The sequence below is a fragment of the Mirounga angustirostris genome, unplaced genomic scaffold, assembly GCF_029215605.1.
Source record: "Mirounga angustirostris isolate CCGP_5_RB_7025 unplaced genomic scaffold, mMirAng1.0.hap1 SCAF_5, whole genome shotgun sequence".
Taxonomy (NCBI): domain Eukaryota; kingdom Metazoa; phylum Chordata; class Mammalia; order Carnivora; family Phocidae; genus Mirounga; species Mirounga angustirostris.
In genome coordinates this window covers 157,840,363-157,862,598 of record NW_026991713.1, presented here as the reverse complement: position 1 = coordinate 157,862,598, position 22,236 = coordinate 157,840,363, and the positions used below count along the sequence as shown (strand labels likewise).

At 43.5% G+C, this 22,236-nt stretch overlaps 1 protein-coding gene across 15 annotated transcripts in view; it reads left to right on the top strand.

Annotated features, from left to right (window-relative positions):
• Positions 1-22,236, top strand: part of USP31 (ubiquitin specific peptidase 31) — a 219,437-nt gene that overhangs the window by 56,282 nt on the left and 140,919 nt on the right. For 9 of the 15 annotated variants that reach the window (XM_064592797.1, XM_054507550.2, XM_064592791.1 and 6 more), the window contains exons 14-16: positions 2,899-3,057; positions 4,615-4,767; positions 6,899-8,197. In XM_064592797.1, the coding sequence (XP_064448867.1) occupies positions 2,899-3,057; positions 4,615-4,767; positions 6,899-8,197 (1,611 nt within the window). Of the gene's footprint in view, positions 1-2,898; positions 3,058-4,614; positions 4,768-5,846; positions 6,000-6,898; positions 17,828-22,236 lie in introns of those variants that run through there. The other 6 variants (XM_045875146.3, XM_045875148.3, XM_064592795.1 and 3 more) reach the window with 5 other exon arrangements.

The window sequence follows — 22,236 nt, the reverse complement described above, 5'->3', positions numbered from 1 at the left end:
TCTCGGAGACCACAGGAGGCGGGGATGCGGCAGGTGACTGGATACAGTAATCTTTTATTCTTGAAACCCTTTTAGCTCACGTTCGTTTAGTACTTAGATGCTGCAGGCAACAATTATTTGTGAGAGGAATGATCCCAACTTGGAGTGTATCTCATAGTAGAACGGTTTGTTTGGCCTCTACCCGCCCTAGGAAGCACACTCAGGGAGAAAAATGAGATAGAGAAGTCGAAGACCCTAGAAGACAAAAGTTAATTAAACATTTAGATATATTTTACCTTGTATTTTGGTTTAAATCAAATTTAAAATCTGATAAGACTGAATTTTGTGTCTTGCATATTTTGTATTTGTATTTTATGGGGCTAGTTGCATTTAAATGTCATGTGTCTGATTGGATGTTTGCCTTTGTGGCGTTACCACTCATGTCTGTGTTCTTTGATCCTGAGTAATAGAATTATACACTCATGGACTCTTCAAATGGAAAGGAACTTAGAGGTGATTTCAGTCCACTGGTTAGCTGGTGTGGTAACACCTTTTCCAACATCCCTGGTTAGTGTTCACGCAGCTTCAGCTTCGGTAAAGAATGTGTCTTCCATTGATAATATTGTTTCTCAGGAAAATAATGCACTTTCCAACAAGAAATTGTTGAGAAAAAGAGGACAGTACTGGATTTTATCCTATCGTGTTCTTCTTTATATAGAGTGGGCTTTGGAAAATGCCTGAAAACCTGCAGGTACTTGGGAGGCCCCATAGTTTAGAGTCAGGAGCATGGGCTAGAAGCTAGACACCTCTTCCATGCTCTGTGACCTACAGCAGGTGACCTTACATGAACTTGGTGACTACGCCAGTGAACTAGAAGTGCTCGGACCTGCCTCTCGCGACCTATTGTTACCTAGGAAGAGCTTAGGCACTTTCTGCATTATTTCCCCTTTGTGATGCCTAGGCCATACCACTCCTTTTCTGATTGACACATAAAAGTTTAGGGTTTTAGTTTAGAGAACATTTTAAATGCCTTTGTATTGTTGAATTCAAGATAACATGTTTTTAAGTCTTTATTTGGAATTTTATTTTGTACTAGTTCTAGCTATAATCACATGGTATGTGTATGGCTAACTTGTGTATGAATTCTAGATCAAACTTCCATGATGAAGAACCTGCCTTTTTTCTTTTTCAAAATTTCCAGTTTTTCATGAATCAGTCTTTGTAAAAATACAGAAAGAATATCACGGCAGTGTCAGATTGCTATTTAAATGCTAATTTCAGTTTGGGTGCTTATCTTGTTGTGGACCGGCACCAGTCTACGAACCACAATTTGAGTAGCACTTGTCTAGAAAACACTTGAGAAGCTAGTGCCAGGAAGAAAAGCAAGTAGAATTATTTGGTAAATACACTGAAACCATTAGTGATTTGCCCTGCTGCCTTAGTTGCCTTGCTGTGACTGGGAACAGACCACCCTGAAGAGAAACAGACTGATGCTAGTGCTGGGCTGTTCTGTCACCTTGTCTTGGGCGAGTCCCACTCCAGAAGAGCAGCCACCTCGCCAGCCGGGTCATTTCTATATCGAGCCTGACCTGACACCACTGGCCAGTTGCCGTTTTACCAGCTCCATGTGCTACCTCTCTCTCTACTTCTCTCCCCTTCTGGTCCTAGGAGCCCATAGCGGTCCATGATTTCCCTCCCCACGATCAAAGATTCTTATTCTGCTCTTCTCTTCGGGGACCTGTCTGGTGTAGCCCCTCCTCGCCTCAGTCCCTTTCATTTCTTAAGGTTCCATACTCACAAATGTGGTTGTCGCCTGCGAGGGAGTCACTCTTTGGCACCTCAGGACACTATGTGCCCTGCCTCTGAGTGTTGAGCAAAATATTCTAGCACTCATTTATTCTTACTCCAATAAATGGGTATTTTTAGAAAGCATGATAAGAATGTACCCCTTTGGATCAAGTTTAATCACACCTCTTGATATATCCTTACAAGATCACATGGCTTCATGAACACTAAGTTCTTGTCTGCTTTTGTTGGTACCCGAATGGTCTTTATTTCTCTCTCAGGCTTAGAATTTGAACTGGAGAGAAACACGCATGCATTTATGAGCTCAAATGTTCTTAGTTTGCTGGGGGACTTCCACTGGGGCCTTGTTGGTGCTACCCCTGAGAAGCAGGGTGGGGTAGTTTAAGTGCAAGCTCAGGGACTAGATACACTTGATATGAACTGGGCCCTGCTTTTCACCAGCTGCTTGACCTTGGGCAAACTCGTTCATTTTTTTGAGCCTCTGTAAAATGGAAATAATAAAAGAACAAATGTCATAGGATTAACTGAGAAGTTTGGCACATAATAAGTGCTAAACAAATATTAGCTGCTGCTAGTATTAGTATCATTATTTCTAGTTCTATTTTCTATCTCTAATAAACACTAAAATGTGACAACATGCTTATATCAGGGTTTCCCAGCCTCAGCACTCTTAACAGTATGGCTGGATAATTCTTGTGGCGGGGACTGTCCTGGGCATTGTAGAATGTTTAGCAGCATCCCCAGTCACCCACTCAATGCCAGTAGCACCCTAACCCCTAGTATGACAGTCAAAAATGTCTCCATTCATGGCCAGATGTCCCTAGGGGAGCAAAATTGTCCCAGGTTGAGAACCACTGGTTTAAATAAATGAGTATATTGTGTTTTCTAAGATTAAGTAGAATTTTGTCCATTTGGAATAGTTTAAAATTTCCTGAAACATTTTGCCTGAGCGTGATAGGCGATTTGGATTTTTTACCCCTTCATATGTTACTACATGCAGCTTTAAAAACCTCTTGAGTTAATGATACGAGCCAAAGCACTGGTGTCTGTGGGCAGAGTGGAGTGGTTGGTGCCCCCCTCCCCTGGTACTGATGACAGGCTCTTCTTTGGCAGCGTACTGTAAGAACTCTGTGGATGGCCTCTGGTACTGCTTCGATGACAGTGATGTGCAGCAGCTGTCGGAAGATGAGGTCTGCACACAGATGGCATACATCCTTTTCTACCAGAGGCGGACAGCTATTCCATCATGGTCGGCCAACAGCTCAGTGGCAGGTAAGGCCAACTTATTCTTTGGCAGGTTTTTCTAGAACAGAAGATTGTAATTAATGGTCCAGAGAACTCCACAAGGTCTCATGACTCTGTGGGGTTGATCAGATCAATCCTCACATTTGCATTTAATCTGGAAACCAAAATGATTGTGGTCAAGGAGATAGGGGTGGAATGTGTGAACCAGCAGCATTCACATGGAAGCATGTAGAGCCTGTCTCAAAGTGAGCATGCCATGTCTGCTTGTGGAATTAATGAATGAATGGATGAATGAATGAAAGGAAGGAAGGAAGGAAGGGAGGGAGGGAGGGAGGGAAGGAGGGAGGGAGGGAGAGAGGGAGGGAGGGAAAAAAAAAGCAGTACGGCATGCTACTCTAAAAGGGAATGAGACTTGGCTTTGCCATGTTTTGGTTGGATCCATCATCTTGGAGCATATCCCATCCAAGCCACATGTTTAATCATCTGTAATGTGGGAGTACTAATAATACCTGCCTTATGGGGTCATTGTGTGCATCAGATTAGGAAAATGTACATTAGAGCCTTTTAGAAAAGGTAAAGCACCATTAAAAATAGTTCTTTTTCCCTGTGCAGTCGGCCTGTTCCATTAGAAGGGTTGAAGGCTACAGTCTATTAGATGGGCTGGGTTTAGCTGGATGGGGTCTAGTCTGGATGCAGCTACACAGTCCAGGCAAGGTGATGCATGCTTCTTAATGCAGAGTTTAAGAGACTGTGGCTGAGGACGGGGACATGGTAACATGGGATCATGTTAGAGAGTATTAACCCTGGGTTGAAGCTTGTGAGGGGTAGGTTCGAAGCCGCTAAAAGGAGGCACAGCTGAAGCAGAGTGAGCCCCTGCTGGAGTCAAGCCTCACTCAGTACACCTGCCTCTCCGTAGCCACTCACTCCTTTAAGAGAGTGGGAACTCTAGTGCTCTAGTGCTTTTCCCCAGTGCTTTCTGGAGCCTGAGATATGCTTGGAAATTACACCCTCTTGAGGTCTATTTGAGACATGTTCTCAATTTTGAGAGCATTTTCTGTTGCTCTGGAATATATTTCAGGGCATCCCTGGAATGGACAGTACAGATTGACATATATCCTGGGTGTGTGCATGTGTGTGTGTTTGTATATTAACATCGTGAAAATGACGTAACGACTCCACAAAGCAGTGAGGCTAAGAAGATAATGGAGCATGCCACTTTTATTTGCTCTGTGTCAGAATTTTTTCTGTGTGTGCTTAGAACAGTACTCGGCAGTAGGTGCTTAATAAATATTTGTAGAATGAGTATGAACGATTCAGTTGCCAGCACTTAAGACCTGCACTTTGCATTACGAAGTGTCCATGCCTATACTTGCATTTCATTACTATAAATATGTGCGAGAGTCTGGCCTCCTTCTTCTCATCTTAAAGGGATATTCAAGCAGGCGCAGGTCTGCTTGAGGTCTGGGAATTAATACTGACGTCGGCCACCTCCCAGCTCCGGCAGCAGCACTTTTGTGAGGGTGTGTGCCAAGCCGCCGGCCCGGGATTCTGGCCTGACCTCACTGCCCGCTTTCTTTACTGCAGGCTCCACAAGTTCTTCCTTGTGTGAACACTGGGTGAGCCGGCTTCCGGGGAGCAAGCAAGCCAGCGTGACCTCTGCAGCTTCCTCCAGACGCACCTCCCTGGCCTCGTTGTCCGAGTCGGTGGAGATGGCCGGGGAGAGGAGTGAAGACGATGGTGGGTATGGGTTTTGTGACACATTTCTACAATGGTGTCTCATAGACACAGCACAGGGTCCCTCATGCTTAGGAATTAAGCCCCAAGAAGACTGGGAGAAGGTAAAAGGGCTGTGTAGCTGTGGGTTACAATCATAAGTGCCATTTTCTATAAACCGGATCATTCGCTTTTCCTCTGTGACCTCTAGGATGACTTTCTCCTCCTACTTCATTATTTTCCACTTCTAAGGTCTAGCGTGGAGGCTGGAGCTTTAACTCTGTATAATGTATACATTTCTTTCAAAGTGCTTTTCAGAGTTCCTAAAATAAGCTGTAAGGGGACTCTGCAAGGGTGATTTGCCCAGGGCCTCCTTCCTGGCAAGGAGGAGTCGCTGTGCTGGCTCCGCTGGGGGCTTCCTGACTCTTGGCTTCTCCCCTTTCCGCCGCGGTTTCCTTTAGAGGAATTTGTGGCATGTTCTTTTAAGTACAGAAGCATCTAGAACAAAAACTCTTGCTTCTGCATAAAGATAGTTTTTAAGAATTCTGAAGATGGTCACAATATAAAAACCTGGGAAATATGATACAAATAGAACTCTTTTTTTTTTTTTTTTTTTTTTTTACCTTTACTTACCACTTGTGTAATGGCAGGAGAACCCTCAGTTCTGACAGGAACCCCAGGTGGTGCAGGAGGGATCAGGCAGCCCAGGCACCGAGGCTGGAAGGAGGCGAGAGTGAGCTCAGCTTCTCTAATGAGGATGGTGCCTCATCTCCCAGCAAATCTCCTTCTGCGGCCAGCATGTCGGTTGCTGTAACCCTGTAGTCTGCGTCTAGTGATGGGTAATTGTGAGAACGTGAAGTGGAGGGAAACAACAGGAAGCTGAAAGGGGCTGCTTGGCCGGGGAGGTCTTCGTCATTGTAGCTCCAGCCCCTCTCCCTCTTCTGGCTTGTTGCCTCTTTATTTGTAAAATAACAAGAGTACTTAGCTGGAATTGCTAAGCTCCTGACATTTTATGGAAAACCAGCCAGTGGATCTTTGCTTGTTTAGGTAGAGATTTTTCTCAATGCAGCCTTTAAATTTAGAATTCACTGTTGTTTTAACAGTAAGCTGGTTTGCCCTCGGTCTGTGTAGTTGGTGAAATCAGTATCCTCTTAAGCATCATCATCACACTGGTGCCGGGTGGTGCCCACAGAACAGAGCCTGTCCCTGGGGATCTTATCTGGATGGTTTTATAAATACCACAGCTACGGTACCAAGTATGTATGAAATTTAATTTAGAATATTTTCTTTGGAAGGAAGTATTAAGGCACTCAAAATAGAAGTATGTAGTTCTAATTATGAACTTTTTCTTTGGAAGTTGGAGATGACTCAGGAGTATATTATTCTAATTATGGATATTGCCTTTAGAAGTTTGAAGTCACTCAGGATAGGAGTGTATTGTCTGTGGTTCTTTCCACCGGTCTGCTGTTATAGTCAATAATTACAAGCCAGGCTCCATGTGGCATTGAGTCGGGGGCAAGGGTTTGTGGTTCTGGTGTTAGCTCTGCCTCTGATTCTGCATAATCTTGAGCAACGACTTGACTTCTGTGGGCCCTGGTTCTCCTTAGTTAGATGAAGAAGCTGGATCAGCAGCTCACATTTACTAAGCGTCTGTGAAGTGCCAGGTGGGCCTACGACTTTCAGGATTTTATCTAGTTCTTGTAGTAGTCCTGTGAGTTAGAGCAGACAGCCTATGGGCCAAATATGGCCCCTGCCTTTATTTGTAAATAAGGTTTTATTGGAACACAGCCACACCCGTTTGTTTATGTGTCCTCTGTGGTGGCTTTCATGCTGCAGTGACAGAGTTGAGTATTTGGCCCACAAAGCCTAGAGTATTAATTGCCTGGGCCGTTAAGTCTCTTGACCCCCGACGTACAGCAAGAAGTAAAGAGTTTGCTGATCCCTGAGTTAGAATGTCCCTATTTTATAGATAGGAGAACTGAGCTCAGAAAAGTTGAAGTCACGTGGCTGCTCTTATGACCTCAGACATGCTGGCTCTGAAAGTCACGCTCCTGTCATTCCACCAGGCTTGCCTTCCTTCCATCTTCAGTATCTTAAGGTGTTGCTGGGACATGTTTTCGGTTTAGCTTAATGCTATTCTCTCTGCTGCATTCAGGAGGTTTCTCAACTCGACCATTCGTGAGAAGTGTCCAGCGTCAGAGCTTGTCATCCAGATCTTCTGTCACCAGCCCCTTGGCCGTTAACGACAATTGCATTAGACCTTCTTGGTCCTTGTCCACCAAGCTGCAGATGCGCTCCAGTTCTCCCTCCCGGTTCTCAGGGGACTCACCGATCCACACCTCTGCCTCCACCTTGGAGAAGATCGGGGAGGCAGTGGATGACAAGGTCTCCATCTCTTGCTTTGGCAGCTTAAGGAACCTTGCCAGCAGTTACCAGGAACCAAGTGATAGTCACAGCCGACGTGAGCACAAGGCTGTGGGTCGGGCCCCTCTGGCTGTCATGGAAGGTGTGTTCAGAGATGAATCAGACATCCGCAAATTGAACTCCAGTGTTGTAGACACACACAGCAAAAACTCAGCACAAGGGGATCGTGTGCCCCCAGTCTCTGATCCATTTGATAACAATAACCAGATTGCTTATGTGGATCAGAGCGATTCTGTAGACAGCTCTCCAGTCAAAGAGGTGAAACCCACAAGCCACCCGGGCTCCCTCACAAAGAAATCAGACAGCACAGCCAAGAGATCCCCCAGCTCCAAAGGCGCTTCTGAGCCAGATAGAAGCTTGCGGAAGGGGAGACCAGTCTTGGCAAGCCAGGAATCATCTCTTTCAAGTACATCTCCTTCTTCTCCTGTTCCTGTAAAAGTTTCTATAAAGCCCTCCCGCTCCCGAAGCAAAGCAGATTCTTCTTCCAGGGCCAGTGGACGGCATTCCTCCCCTGCCTCTGGCCAGCCCAGAAAGCAGTCCTCCCCCAAACCCCAGGACTCCGTGTCATCTCCTTCGCCCCAGAAGCAGAAATCATCTTCCTCCCTCACCTACACTGCTTCCTCCACATCTGCCAAAAAAGCCTCGGGCTCTGCTGCAAAGGGTCCCTTCCCTCCTGGGAAGAGCAGGACTTCAGACCGGAGCTTGAGTAGAGAGGGCTCCAGGCAAAGCCTGGCTTCGGACAGAGCCAGCGTCACCTCCAGCTCTAAACCCAACTCCCCTCGGGTGAACCAGGCCAGGGCCGGGGAGGGCCGAGGGGACGGAAAGCACGTCAGGAGCTCCTCCATGGCCAGCCTGCGTTCCCCCAACACAAACATGAAGGCTGGTCTGAAGAGGGACAGCAAGTCGGAGGACAAGGGGCTATCCTTCTTCAAGTCAGCTTTGCGACAGAAGGAAACCCGGCGGTCGACTGACCTTGGCAAAACAACCTTGCTCTCCAGGAAGGCCGGTGGGAGCTCTGTCAAGTCGGCTGGTAAGAATGCTGGGGATGAGAAGGCAGAGAAAGGCTACCAGCCTCCAGGTATCCAGCAGCCAAGTGCAAGTGCAGTTGGAAAAGAGCAGCTTGTCTCCAAGGACCCTGCTTCTGCTAAACATTCCCTGCTGTCCGCTCGCAAATCCAAGTCTTCCCAGCTAGATTCTGGAGTGCCCCCATCTCCTGGTGGCAGGCAGTCTGCTGCGAAATCCTCAAAACAGTTCTCTTCTAGCATGCAAACCTCTGCACGGCCTTCTCAAAAACCTCAGTGATGTTTCTGCAATCCAAGTGTTTTATCTGTAAAGATGTTTATTTATTTAGAACCCCTTCCCTCCCACCAAAGCCTTCTATGCTTTTGTTTTGTATGTTTCGGGTCACGTGCCTAGTGTGTGTGCGCGTGTGTGCGCGCGTGTGTGTGTAGAATTCAACTGCAAATTGTTAAAAGCGTCGCCTTATTCTGCCATTGAACCAAATAACAGCCATAGGCAAAGCATTGATACCAAGCTAACTGGAATAATTGTAGACGAGACCCTGGGTGGTCCCTTTAGCAATTGTACATATTTCTTTCTAGAGAACTCTAATGACTTTTGTTGGATACTAGGGTTTGGAAACCTGTGAGCCAGTTAAGCTGTCATTAGTGTGTGCTGTGGAAGGACCGGTTATTTGACTTGGGTTTCCTCTGAGCAGGATTTGTCCTCACAGCTAATTGTCATGTGGCACCAGGAGCTCTAAAAACTGTGACGCTAAGAGTGAAACAAACCGAGAGAAGACTATTGCTTTCTGCACTTTGGCCCCATCTACCAGTCTCTGCAAAGGGCAATATTTTAACACTAATGTTTCTCAGGTATATACTCAGCCAGTCTAGGGTGGATGCGCAATGAAGAAGGTGGCCTGTGAGTGACTGTCATTTCTCCGACTGCCACAGATAGAAATTTCTAGAGGTAGAAATGAAGTCTTTCATAGCTTCATGTCTGCAAAGATGTGTGTACCATAAGCTGTCTTGATTCTTAGGATATGTCCTAAGAGGTGGCAAATGGGACAGCCAGAGAGCCAGTCACTGATTAATTTTGTTTTCCTTCTAAATTCGCTAGCTATGGCCATGGGATTTTGAAAGGTAGAGCAGTTGACATCTTTGAAAGATTTCCGGAAAAAAATGGATTCTGAACTGGATGCATGAATCTGTACCATTTTCCTTCTCTGGTGTTGCTTTTCTCTATGTTAGAAGCTGAAAGCTCCGTGTTGCCCTGTGTGCGCATGCCCATGTTTCTTGTAACTTGGAGAGGAAAGAAGTTGCCTAATGCCAAAAGTCAGTTGATGGTGTGTTGAAGCAACGTGTGACACAGTATTATGTGTGCGCTTCTGATGCTGCCTGTCAGTCTCAGTTGTAGACTGCTTTTCAGTAAGTCATTTATTTCTTCTTTGTGCTTAAGACTTAATCTCTTACCCAGGACTCAGAAGCAGGATTGGAGCATGTTCCATCTGGCATTGTCAGTGCAAATTGCATTTCTTGTTTAGAAAACCAGGGAACCTCACAAAAATCTCACAGATAAGCAAGATACATAGTTCTTCAAGCTTTCTGGAGGTATCCTGGCAATTTTTAGCTTTCTTTTTTTTTTTTTTCTATTTTTTTAAAAATGTCAAGAGAGTCATGGTCCTGATTCTCTTTGAATAGCATTTGTCACTTTGCCATGAAATATAGCATGCTAAGTTTATATGCTTTTAAATATTAACTTTTAAAAAAATTATAAACCCTTCCAGTTCTTCCTGAACTCTTGGTGCACAGATCCATTTATAACCTCCTTTTTCAGTATTGCTGTCTGTGAAGTAATTAGAACATGTACACATGCATAGCTATGAATTCTGCACTGCCTTTTTTTTTTTCCTGTCCCCCCCCTCCCCCCGCCCCCATGAATACCTCTTGGGAAATATTTCCAGTAGGTTTCTAACTTTATTTTGCTGCTACTTTGAGCATGAGCAGGTAACTTGCAAGTCTGGAGGCCATTTATGTTGAGGGTAGCTGGCATTTTAGACCCTTGCAATTTTTAAGACTTGGCTACTCAGCCTTGTGAAAGTTACCATAGTGCTCCATGAAGTTCATTGAACGTGAGCCTGTTGCCCGGTGCACTCGGTCCTGTACTCACCCCTTCACTAGGTATCGCTGTTGCACTGCATGGGCTTCTGGTCTCCCAAAGCAGCGTTCCTCTCCTCTACTGTAGTGTGACTGTCGAAGACTGGCTGCCCTCAGTGTGGTCACTGCTTCCACGGGCACCTGACAGCCCCATCAGTGTTTAGCCACCGCTGGTTTTTCTGTGTCACTTTTATTTCCTGGAAAGGATGCACCAAGTATGGGATCAACAGTATCAGGAGTTGAATGTTTGTCTGATTTGAGCCTCTCGTCTTTCTTTGAAATAGATAAATCTCATTTGAAATCTCCTATCTGAAGCTCTGAAACAGCCTTAGAATTATAGTTTGACTACATAAAGGTTTTTAATAACACCTTTTTCTGGGGCTGTTACCAGTTAAGCATAAGTAGGATCTAGTTTAACTTTCACAGTGGCAAATATTTTTATTCTCAAGTCCTCCAGGAATGGATTTTCCATTATATCTAGTGTTTTCAAAAAAACAAAAAACAAAAACAAAAACAAGCAAACAAAAAAACCAACTCTACAAATTTCTTTAATTTTCCATGGGACCTAGAAATAAAATTTCAGTATCTGTAAATAATATGTCTATGGAGTTTAGTCTTTTTTTTTTTCAGATTTAAATGAAAAAAAAAATCAGGAAGTATAATGGCATTGTCTAGACTTCTTTAAGCTGTTCCATTTCTGTGCTTGGTAAACAATGAAAATCTCATCCATATCTACTAGGTACAACTTTTAAGTCACAGAAAAGGTTATTTGCCCAAAAGTTTGAAGGTGCTCTTTGAGGTGTGAAAGATCTTATGGGAAAATTATTACTTGGTTCAATTCGGTTGTTCAGTAGGTTAGGGACTTGATGTTTGTTTTGTTTTTTATTTTCTCAGTGATGTTTGGCATATTGAGCATATCTATGCTTTGGGGTTAAAAATGATCTGCCAAGGCTGGTGGGCCTGAGTTTCTGGTTGGCAACCAGGTGGGCCTGATTAGAGCAGTCATTTCCTGGTAGGCACAGAGTAATCCCTGACAGGAGTGTGGCTCCTTAATGTTTTTTGCTTTTAAAAAACTTTTTATTTTTGATTTCTTTTCCTGTGAACATCCAGTGCACTGAGGCTATGTCATTCCTTCAGACAGCCCTACACCTTGCCTTTGTAATCCCTTGTATAATGTGGAACCACAACGAAACTGTTAAGCTCATGTCATCTCAAGATCACCTCCCAGCCCTTGTGTTTTCCCATCCTAAAAGCAGCCTAACTGAAAGGAAGTAATACCTTGCTGGGCCAATAGAAATGGACGTGGGAGTATTTGTGGTCTGGTAAAATATTGTAATTCTTGATGAAGCTGCCATAAATCCTTGTAATCATTCTTTCCTCATTCATTCATTCATTCTGCAAGCATTCGTTGAGGGCCTGCTTTGCTCGTAAAGGCAAGCGGAAAGCGTCAGGAATTCGCTGTAGCTGAGGAGCCCTGGGAGCCCAGCCGATGAGCCAGGGGATGCCAGTGATACCCTAAATGGGGTGACGGTCCCTCCCCCCCCCAAACAGAGAGCAGATGGATTCTGGTGAAGCAGTCAAGGCCTGTGGTCCTCTTGAGCAAGTCTCTCCTGTTCCGGAAACCAAAAGTGCCCTTCTTCATCTTCGGAGACATTTTACTCTTACATCCACTTTTTCAGACTGAGCTGTCTCTACTACTTAGGGGTTGAAAATCCATTACGAAGTCACTTTCCATTAGAATTTGGTCATCCACGTGTGTATGAAATAGATGTGGGGGTTGGGGGAGGGGGACAAATTGCCATCCCTCTAAAGTAACTATCGTGGAAAAAATGAGGGACAGTTTGTCCAGGAAGCAGTAGTGTCAGCCTTTAGGAAAAATGGAGCGGAGATGAGCTGTGAACAAAGCTCACTTATTTCAAATAAACATGTTTTTTTAAAAATAGATTGACATCTGATGTTACATTTCATTCTGACAAATTACCGAAGAGCTGAAGTTGTTGTTTCCTACGTAGGTTATCGGAATTATTGGATGCCAAGATAATTAGTGTTTCTGGGTTGGATTTTTGAGATAGTATGCAAATCATAAGCACAGTTTCAATAAAACACATATTCTGTGAGGCGTGTTGAACTTGTATTATTTGGAATTGAGAAGAGCAAAATTTGCTGACAAACCAGCGCCTATATCATAAACAGAAAGCAGCTGCTACTGTGCTGTCTTCATGTTCATAAAGGACACATTACTGTGTTAAACCTGACTACATTTTTCGAGGGGAAATCCTGTGCTTTCTTTAAATGAACACTTAATGTTTCACACTGCCTTTTGATCAACTCTCAAAGTGTTCGTTTTGCAGCTGCAGTTTGAGCATGACCAGTCATTTTTTCCCCCAAGTAATGACAACAGTTTTGCTTGGCCTCCATATAACCCAGAAAGCATGTTCTTACCACCTATGCAAACAACTAATAAAATGTAGACTACCCTAAATGTAAATTTTAAAAAAGGCAGTTCTTGGATAATGGAGCTCTATTTTTGAATTTGTAATTTTTTTACATGTGGCTTTATCATCAATACTGAAGAGCCTGAATATATTTTCTTGTTTTGCTTTGCACATGTTTCTCTTTGCTGTTTTGTTTTGTTTTTGTTTTTTGATCGTCGGCAAGATTGTAAAATAAGTATTTTGCAAGCAGGAGTGGAATTGGATATATTGAACACACATGGGTTTATATACTGTATTTAGCCTGAACACTTTTCCTAAAGTATTTTGTTTTAAAAATAACCTGCCATTTTCTATAGATTTTAATTTTTTATATCTCCTAGGGTTCTATCGTGGTCACAGGGAGAGAATGTGGATTCTAATAGTGCTAACAATTTTAAAATGCTTTTGTAGAGACTTAGAGCTGTTTTGAAAAGCTTTGGAGCTTCCCAACCACTGGTCACAATAAGACTAAGCTCGTGGAATTTATGGTAGCATTCTGTAGTGGATTAGGTTCTAGATCCATCTCATAAGCATTTAAAACAGGTGTTTCCCAATTTTGGAGGGAAGGGGGATCCACTGCAGGCTTGCAAGCCTTTTTTCAAATCTCATACATGTACTCTCACCAAGATTCTGTTAAGCCTCTTCTGAATGACTTGTCTGAGATTCTGATACTCAGCATTCACTAGCATCATCTAGAGAACTTTTACAAATGCCTGGGTCCCACTCCCAAGCTTTTGATCTAACTAGTGTAGGGGCAGGTCCCAGGAATTGCCATACATTTTAAAGCTCGTGGGGGTTTCTAATTTGCGGTCAGAATTGAGAACCACTGTGCTACACCATCCCTATGGTGAGAATCACTGCCATGTGAAGCATTCAGGAGTGACTCAGACTCTGTTTCGTTGGAGAGGAAAGAAAAAAAAAAAAGAGTCAGAACCACTGATATTAACATCCTGTTTGAAATAAGGGAGCCTTTCTGATTTGAGACCCTATTTGGGTGCTTGGAGCCTTTGGTGGGTGGCCCAACACTTGCCAGTCGATTGGGATTCAGTGGTCTTCAGTTTGCTGGAGCAGACAGAGTCCCCTGTGGGGTGTGCATCCTTCCCAGGGCCTTTTCCCTGGATGCCACCACAGGGCCAGACCCACAGGGGAGTTGGGAAGTCACTCTGAGTTAGAAAATGCTGAAGTAAAGCCTTTGTGGCCTTGGAAAACCTGTTCCTGATTTTGATAGAATGACTATCTTTGTAGTAATTACAATAGCAAACTCCAGGCTGCCACCTAATTTCCTAGTTAGCTCATTCTCTACTTATCCGCAGTGTAATTTTAGGAGTTATTTTTAGTTTAAAAATGAATGTGAGACATTTTATTTGGAGTCTTTTTTTTTTTTTTTTTTGGTAACCCTCAATGTTTTTTCATGTAATTACAAAATATCAAATAATACTCATCCAAAAATTTGGCAGTATATGTTACCTATGGAGGCAAATGAAATTTAGTTTTAATCTGTGGTGAGCCGAAGGCACTTTAAACAACTTCAAAGTAGTCTGCTGTGTTTCTCAGGTGGTTTCATCCTGTTGAGCATGATGCTACCTACAAAAAAACAAAACAAAACAAAAAAAACACACAACTTACCTGGTGTTTTCAACATTTCAAGGAATAAAGATTTAAGTAAAAATCCAAGTTGGAAATCCCCCTGTAGAAAAGCCCCTTGAAGCAGAATGGCCTGTTGTGGTGAATTTGCAATGTGAAGTTGCCTACAGGTGCTATTCTAAGTGGTGCGGCATCCTCGTACCAGATGGGAAGGCAATTCCAGTGTTTGCTGAAGCTCACGTTCTCTCTGTCGGCCTTTCAAATGTGCGTTTGTGTTCCCTGTCAGTTTGCTCACCAACTGTGCCTCTCACCACTGGTTAAAATCGAATTCAAGCCCCATTACAAAAACAGTTTCTTCCCTGAATGCTTCAGTTTTACACTGGAATTTCTGCAGTTGTCTTAAAAGCTGCATGTCCCTGTCACTGTACACAGAATGCCTTGATATTGTTCATGCACCGTTCATAGTGATTTCTCTACCATTTTCTTCTTTAGTTGTACAGTAATACGGAAGGCAGGATGCCTTTCCTTGAGGCTGGAAGAAAAGTGTACCATACATTTTAAATTATTTTAGAAACAAGTGCATGAGTTGTGTCACTGACTTCTGTTATTTATTTGTATGTTTTATTATTCAAGGTGTATGCACTTTTAAGAAGCAAAATTTATATTTTTATGTTTAAAACATTTTATTTCTGGAACAGCAGTTGATTATATAGTATACAGTTGGAATTAAGAGAAAAGTGGAAACTGTAACAAAATATAATAAATTTATTACATGATGCCCTCCTTAAGCCATATTCCTCTTTCTCCCCTTGCCAACCTATGTCTTTTTGGTGTTGAGTAGCTTGGAAATTAAGCAGGAATTATCTTTGTACCACACTGATCTCTACAAAATACTTTAAAACCATAGTGTGAAGTGAAAACAAGTTACAGAAGAATACAGACAGGTACTCTATATGTAAAATTTTAAAACAAAAAAAAAATCACATCTATGCTTATTTTAATTTTCACAATCAGGGATTATTCCACTTTCTCTAAGAGGTAGTGTGTCCTGGGCCATGGGGTTGGGCAAGAACTCACAGTCTGGCTCAATTCCCGCAAAGGAGCCGTTCTTTTCTGGGCACTCTCTTGCCACAGATATCCTCGTTTTTAACCATATGTTCTGAAAAAATTTTTCCCAGTCTTTACCTCCTCTCAGGACAGGACTTCCTGTCGAGGATGTCACATTACTTATGACCACTTGGGGGCACCAAAGATCGCCATCGTCAAATGTAATTTAAAAGTCTAGTGTGTTCTTCGCCTCTCTGTTGACATGCTTATTCATTATGAGTTGAGTGCATTTTCAGCGAAGCAGGGGTTTCAGTTTAGATGGGTACCACCAGCCATCGTTTTTCATGGAAACTATTAAGTGCAGGTCATAGAGCAGCTCTTGTTTTCTAAAGCTCAGCAGGATGGTTTAGGATTAGGACAGGGAAACGGTTCCTAACCAAGGACAGGTGTGAACCACATGCCCTAAAACTGAGGTACAGCACTTACAAACCTCTCTAATTTTAAATAGTGAAGTTTTGTTTTAGTTTCCATAAAGAGTTTAACCATGTAATACACTGATTATTCAAGAGACTTCATTATGCCTGAAAGTATTTACGTGTCATAAAGTACATAGACTTAATAGTCATACAGATATTTACGATCATTTTGTCTGTCTCCATAGAATTTGGAAGATTATTTTCAAATATTTGAATGATCAGTATCTCCCTGTACACCAATCTGTCCTCTATCAGTCTTCCTGGAGAAAGCAGGGGCATGATAAACCCCTGGCCCTGGACCACATGTTCCTCTGGGCCCAGGGAATGATTCTAGGCCACTATAACTCCATAGGATGAGGCTTCGGCCTGTTCCCCAACCTCAGTGTCCCCTTTCTATTTCTGAGGCCCACTGCTAAGTTCTCCCAGGTGGTGGTTTTGGTTTTCCTTTTTGCGGCCCTGTTCTGAGTCTGAGGCATCTCCACGCTGGTCATCTGGTAGATCTCACCTCTCCAGGTAGGTTGGGTCTACCTCATGTAGAACCCTCTGGATTTCAGTCTTGATTTGGTCTGGTCTTAGCCATGTTTCTCACCCCCTGTCAACATTGGCTACACACAGAAAGGACAAGGGCTCTCTCCTAGAGTGATAGGTTTTTGTATCATGCCATATAGCCTGATGGCCTTGCACCTTATTTCTTCAAGAGTTCAGGGCTCTGATGTTAATCTGACTCGTTCTTTGTATTTACTACAGCTTGGTTTTTCTTAAAGTGGGAAGGTGTTGTGAGTTGTAGTCAGAATCAGGCCTCCCCGCCACTGGCAGGCTCTGCTGCGCCTTTCCTTTGCTTCAGAAAAATCCACAGAGGCCCACAGTATACAGACCCAGTCTCCAAGACTTGGATGGTGTCAGATTCGTCATCCCTTCAGAGAGTGGGAAGAGGAAGGCACATGTGGGGATGGTGCTGTGTGGCTGAGGATGGGTGGCGCCAGCTTCAGGGTTCCCAATCCACAAAAGGTTGTGGTGGAGAAAGTGTCCCTTTACTGTTGCACTCAAGATCGAAGTACAGATTCTTTTGTTTTGCAGTGCTTCCTGTATGCCAGAATGCTGGGGGTATGACCATGTCCGAGGAGCTCACGGTCTAGCCGGTGTCAAGTTGGTTGATAGATAATTAACATTTTGGTGCTTACTGCCGTGCCATTTACTCATTGCTCTTCCCTCAAGGCATCACCACGTTCCCATCCCTCTTCCAGCACATTTCCCGGAATTCTGCCTAGGAGGCTTGTCTCCAAGGTACCCACATGGCCCATCCTGTCATCTCCTTCATGTCTTTACTCAGATGTCACTGTCTCAGTGAGGCCTTCCCTGACCGTCCTTTTAAAACATTGCAACCTGCTTCATGTTCTCCCCCTTTCCTACCTTATTATATTCTTCATGTAACTTGTCACCAACTACCACAGTCTGTATGCAACATAATCTACAATATACAGGCAACATCGGTCTATCTGCAGTATATATGCAACGTAGAATATATGCAATGTAGTCGGTCTATATGCAGTAGTATAAGTGCTACCTCAGTCTATAAGCAATACGTACGCAGTGCATAGTCTGTATGCAATATATGTGCAACACAGAGTCTGTGTGCATACAGAGTACATAAGCTCACTTCTATAGCTTGTTTACCTGCTCTGTTCACCGCTCTTTCCCGGTACCTCAGAGAGTGCCAAGCATATTAGTACTTAGTAAAAATTGACTACCTGAATTAGTGGATTTGCTTGAGTAATCCACTTACCATTCTGAGTCCCCTTCCTATCTAGAAGATGAAGAACAGTACTTTCATCATGGAGTTGTGAGGGTTAAATAGGAAGGATGCCCATTATGTGTCGTCCGGCACAGTGCCTGGCATAGAGAAAGGGCCCAGGGAATAGTGCCATTCCTAATCATAGCGATAGGAATAGAGAGAGGGGCTGACCCTCATGGGAGCTTTACAGAGGAGGGGCCGTTGGAGCAAAGCTCATACCTTCCTGACGGGGGGAGCTGCTGGTACTTTCTGGAAACCCCAGGAATCAAAGTTTCCTGGAAGGTAGGGCAGGAATCAAACTTTCCTGGAATGTAGGGCAGGAAGGCAGGAAGCAGTAGATGGAGGGAGAAGGGAGGCCAGCAGAGGCCTCATCTGAAGGACCTTTCATGACTTAGGTCTGTCCTGAAGTAAATGAGAATCCAGGAAGAAATTTTAATTTAGGAGAGAGATGAGATCCAGTTTGTGCCTTAGCATGGTCACCATGGCAACAGTGTGGCACCAGTGAGCCCTGGTTAGGAGCTTGTTGCAGGAATCTAGGTGCAGTCTGTGGAATGCTGACCTAAAATAGTGTTGGGTGGACAGAGAGGACGGGGAGCTCCTGGAGGGGTGACGTGCTCCGGTCCCAGAGGTGGGCTGCTGGTTCAAATTCTGGTACCGTGACTTCCTAGCTGGACAGCCTTTGGCAGATTACTTAACTTCTCTGTGCCTCAAATTCTTCACCTGTAAAATGTGGCTGATAATGTCTACATGATCATTGGGAGGCTTAATTGGGGTGGTTGGTTTGTTTACACTTAATACATTGCATTAATTACAAGTGTATTTGATTTTATCTCCCATCTTACTATTCCTTTGATTTTTGTCCCACCTATTCTATGTTTCTTTTTCTCTTCTTTCTTGTCTTTTAGATCAGTCAAGCATTTTTTAAATTCCAGTTTTTTACCTCTATTAGCTTATTATTCATCCTCTTACTCTTTTTTTAAAGATTTTATTTATTTATTTGAGAGAGAGAATGAGAGAGAGAGAGAGAGCATGAGAGGGGGGAGGGTCAGAGGGAGAAGCAGACTCCCTGCTGAGCAGGAAGCCCGATGCGGGACTCGATCCCGGGACTCCAGGATCATGACCTGAGCCCAAGGCAGTCGCTTAACCAACTGAGCCACCCAGGCGCCCCCTCTTACTCTTTTTTTAGTGGCTGTCCTTGTGGTATCAGCATGCATTCCTGATTCAAAAGAGTCTAAGAAAACTTAGTAATTTTTGCCCCGTCAGGGTCTTAGAACACTTTGATTCCCATTTTACCCTTCCCACCATTTGTTACTGGTTGCTGTGCATTCCAATTCCATGTGTATTTAACATGTGTAGATACATAACACACGTAACTAAGATGATTACGAATGTTGAAAGCCAGTGTCCATTTAGATGTACCAGTACGTTCACCTTCCGTTTCTTGTCTTCCCCTCTGGTGTTCCAGTGTGTCTCCTGCAATCCTTTTCCTTCTGCCTGAAGAATTCCTTTCAGTCTTTCCTTTTTTTTTCAGCCTGTGCTAATGATGCACTCTCTTAGCTTCTGTTTGATTGAAAAGGTCTTTATTTTGCCTTTCCTTTTGGAGGGTATTTTCACTGGGAATAGAATTCTAGGTTGCAAGTTATTTTCTTTCCTTTTCATTCCATGGTCTTTTGCCATTATTATTTCTGTTGATAAGTCAGTTATTAATCTCATGGTTGTTCCTTTGAAGGTGTATTGCTGGGTTGTTTTTTTTCCTAAATGCTTTGAAGATGCTTTCTCTTTGTTTTTCACTGGTTTCATTTTTAAATGTGTTTTTATCCTGTACTTTATGAATCTGACCTGGAAACTTTTTTAGCCATTATCTCTTTAAATGTTGCTGCCTCTCCATCTTCCCAGCCCGTTTTAGGACTCAGTAATTGGCGTCACCATCCATCCCCGCTGCTCAGTCCAGACCAGGGATCCATCCTTGACTCTGGTCTTTCCCTCAACCCCCATCCTTACATCAGATCCATTCACAAGCCCTGTCCAGATCCACTTAAACGCAAGTAGGTCCTAAATCTGCCCTCTTCTCCAACCCCATCTTATATCATCCTTTCCTCACTTTCAGGCACAAAAGCCACCTCTTAGTGCCTTGACTGGAGGGTCTTATTTCCATTTTATGCATATATAGACTGAGGCACAGAGAGAGTAAATGACTTACGCAGGATCACACAGGTAATGAGTAATAGGTCTTGGATGTGAATTAGGCCTAATACTACAAGGCTTGTGTTTTTTCGCATTATTACTCCCAATTCCCTATATGATAGTAAATAAGGGAATTAAATAATCAACATATGGAATTGTGTTTAGCCATGCAGTTACTAGAAGGAGAATCTAGATTGTATAAAGTCCTTTTCTTTGTAATCTCTGAGTAATTATAGCAAATTCCAGAAGTGAGGAAAATTTCTGCTTTTTGGTAACAGAGTTTAGGAGAACCTCCTTGGCTCAATTTTTTTTTTTGAAACTAAAAAGTAATAATAATTTTAGACTCAGAGAAAAGTTGCAAAAAATCGTTCAGCTAATTCCCATATATTCTTCACCCAGCTTCCCTGAATATCAGCATATTGTGTAACCATAATACAATGTTCAAAACCAGAAACTAGCCTTGGTACAATACCATTAACTAAACTACAGACTTTATCTGGATTTCACGAGTTTTTCCACATCTGTCCAGTCTTAGGTCCTACAGTGCATTTAATTGTCATGTCTCCTTAGTTCCTCCAATCTGTGACAGGGCTTAGTCTTTTTTGACCTTGACAGTTTTGAAGAGCACTAGCTAATTATGTAGAATGTCCTTTTGTTTGGGTTTATCTCATGCATTGTCCCAATTAGATTGAGGTTTTGCATTTTTTGGCAAGAATATCACAAAAGCAATACGCCCTTCTCAGTGCATAGGGAGTACCTGATATTGATATGTCCTGTTACTGGTGATATCAGAATCTTGGTCATTTGGTTAAGGTGATGTTTTTGGGTTTCTCCACTATAAAATTACTGTTTGTCCCTTTGTACTTAATAAATGTCTTGGGAGAGATACTATTAGACCATGCAAATATCTCCTCAGACTTTGGCCAACTCCTCAAATTTTAGGATCCATCAGTGGATCTTGCCTGTGTCAGTTTTTATTACTGTGGCCTAATGGCAAAAGAAAAGACATTTTAGTAACCTGATTTCATAAGAAATCCAGAAGCAGAACAGGAGCAGGGGTTGGATCAGCACCTCATCAGTGTCATGAGGACCATGGTTCTGTCTGCCACAGTGGCCTTTGTCCCCAGAGTTGGCCTTCAGTGGCTGCCACAGTTGCGTAAACTTGAAAATGTCCAGCTGAAGAATGCAGGACCTGTCTCTCCCTAGGTCTCTTGACCAGTAAGAGAATATTTCCCAGAGACCATCCCCAGCCTCCTCTAAAAGTTCTTCCTTCTTGTTGACCAGGATCTTGGTCACCTGCTTATGACCAAGTTGCAAGAAAATCGAAGGAAGTATCTGACATTTCCTGCCAGTGTTTTGGAGGGTAGAGGGTGTGCTCTGGCAGAGAAGAAGACCGGGGTAGTGAGTTTGGCGAGACAGCCCAGCACCTGAGGCAGTGCCTTGCAACTAAATGTTTGTAAATCTCAATAAATCTTTGTGGAGTGAATGAGTTTCTTTGTCTCTTGCCTAGAGACATAATGGGCCATTACGTGGAAGCATTAGAGCTCTTGATTGTGGAATCAGAGAAGAGAATGACTTAGAGAGTGGATCAGAGGAACAGTGAGGACATCTCGGCAAGGATGGCAGAATGGCAAACATGGGTCCCTGGTGGGAGGGTCCCAGCTCTGCGACACCCTTAAGCTTCACTGTGCTTTGGTCTCCCCGAGGATGATGCACCTCTGGCCCCGTTGTTCCCTCTTCAAAACCTGGAGAGAGATGCATTTTTGAAAGAAGACAGAGAAACCTGTCTGCTAGACCCAATTGCCTCTACCCAAAAGTGTCTCTAGAGGCAAAAGGGCGCTGAGAGGAGATTCCTGCTCCATACACTCAGGCTCCTGGCTCTTGGGGCCTTGGGCACAGCCTGGTAGCTTGTTTGGTAAATAATGACATTGTTATAAATATTTAATAAGTCAAGGGACTGCAGCACATGCAAAATTGATGAGGTCCCTGTGTGGGAAATGCGGGCTTTTCTCTGTATGTGTGCTCTGGAGGAGGCAGTTAGAGGCTGATGTCTGCTCGGGCTGACACCTGTATTTGTGGTAGGGCTGATGAATGGCTGGAGGAATATTCGCCATATTTAGGAAGCATCAGTCCATCACGCTGGAGTTTAGGCTGAGGGAGGAATTCACGGCCATCAATATTCTCCGTGTTTATTAAGCACTGCGTGCTGCATGAGACAGTGAGTCCGACACCGGTCCTGGGAGCAGTGCCTCCAGAAAGGGCACGGTGGCTCCTTGATGAATGACTTTAATAAGAAGCAGCTTGGAAGTACCTTCAAGTAAGAAACTAATAATAATTAGGTGTTTCTTAATCAT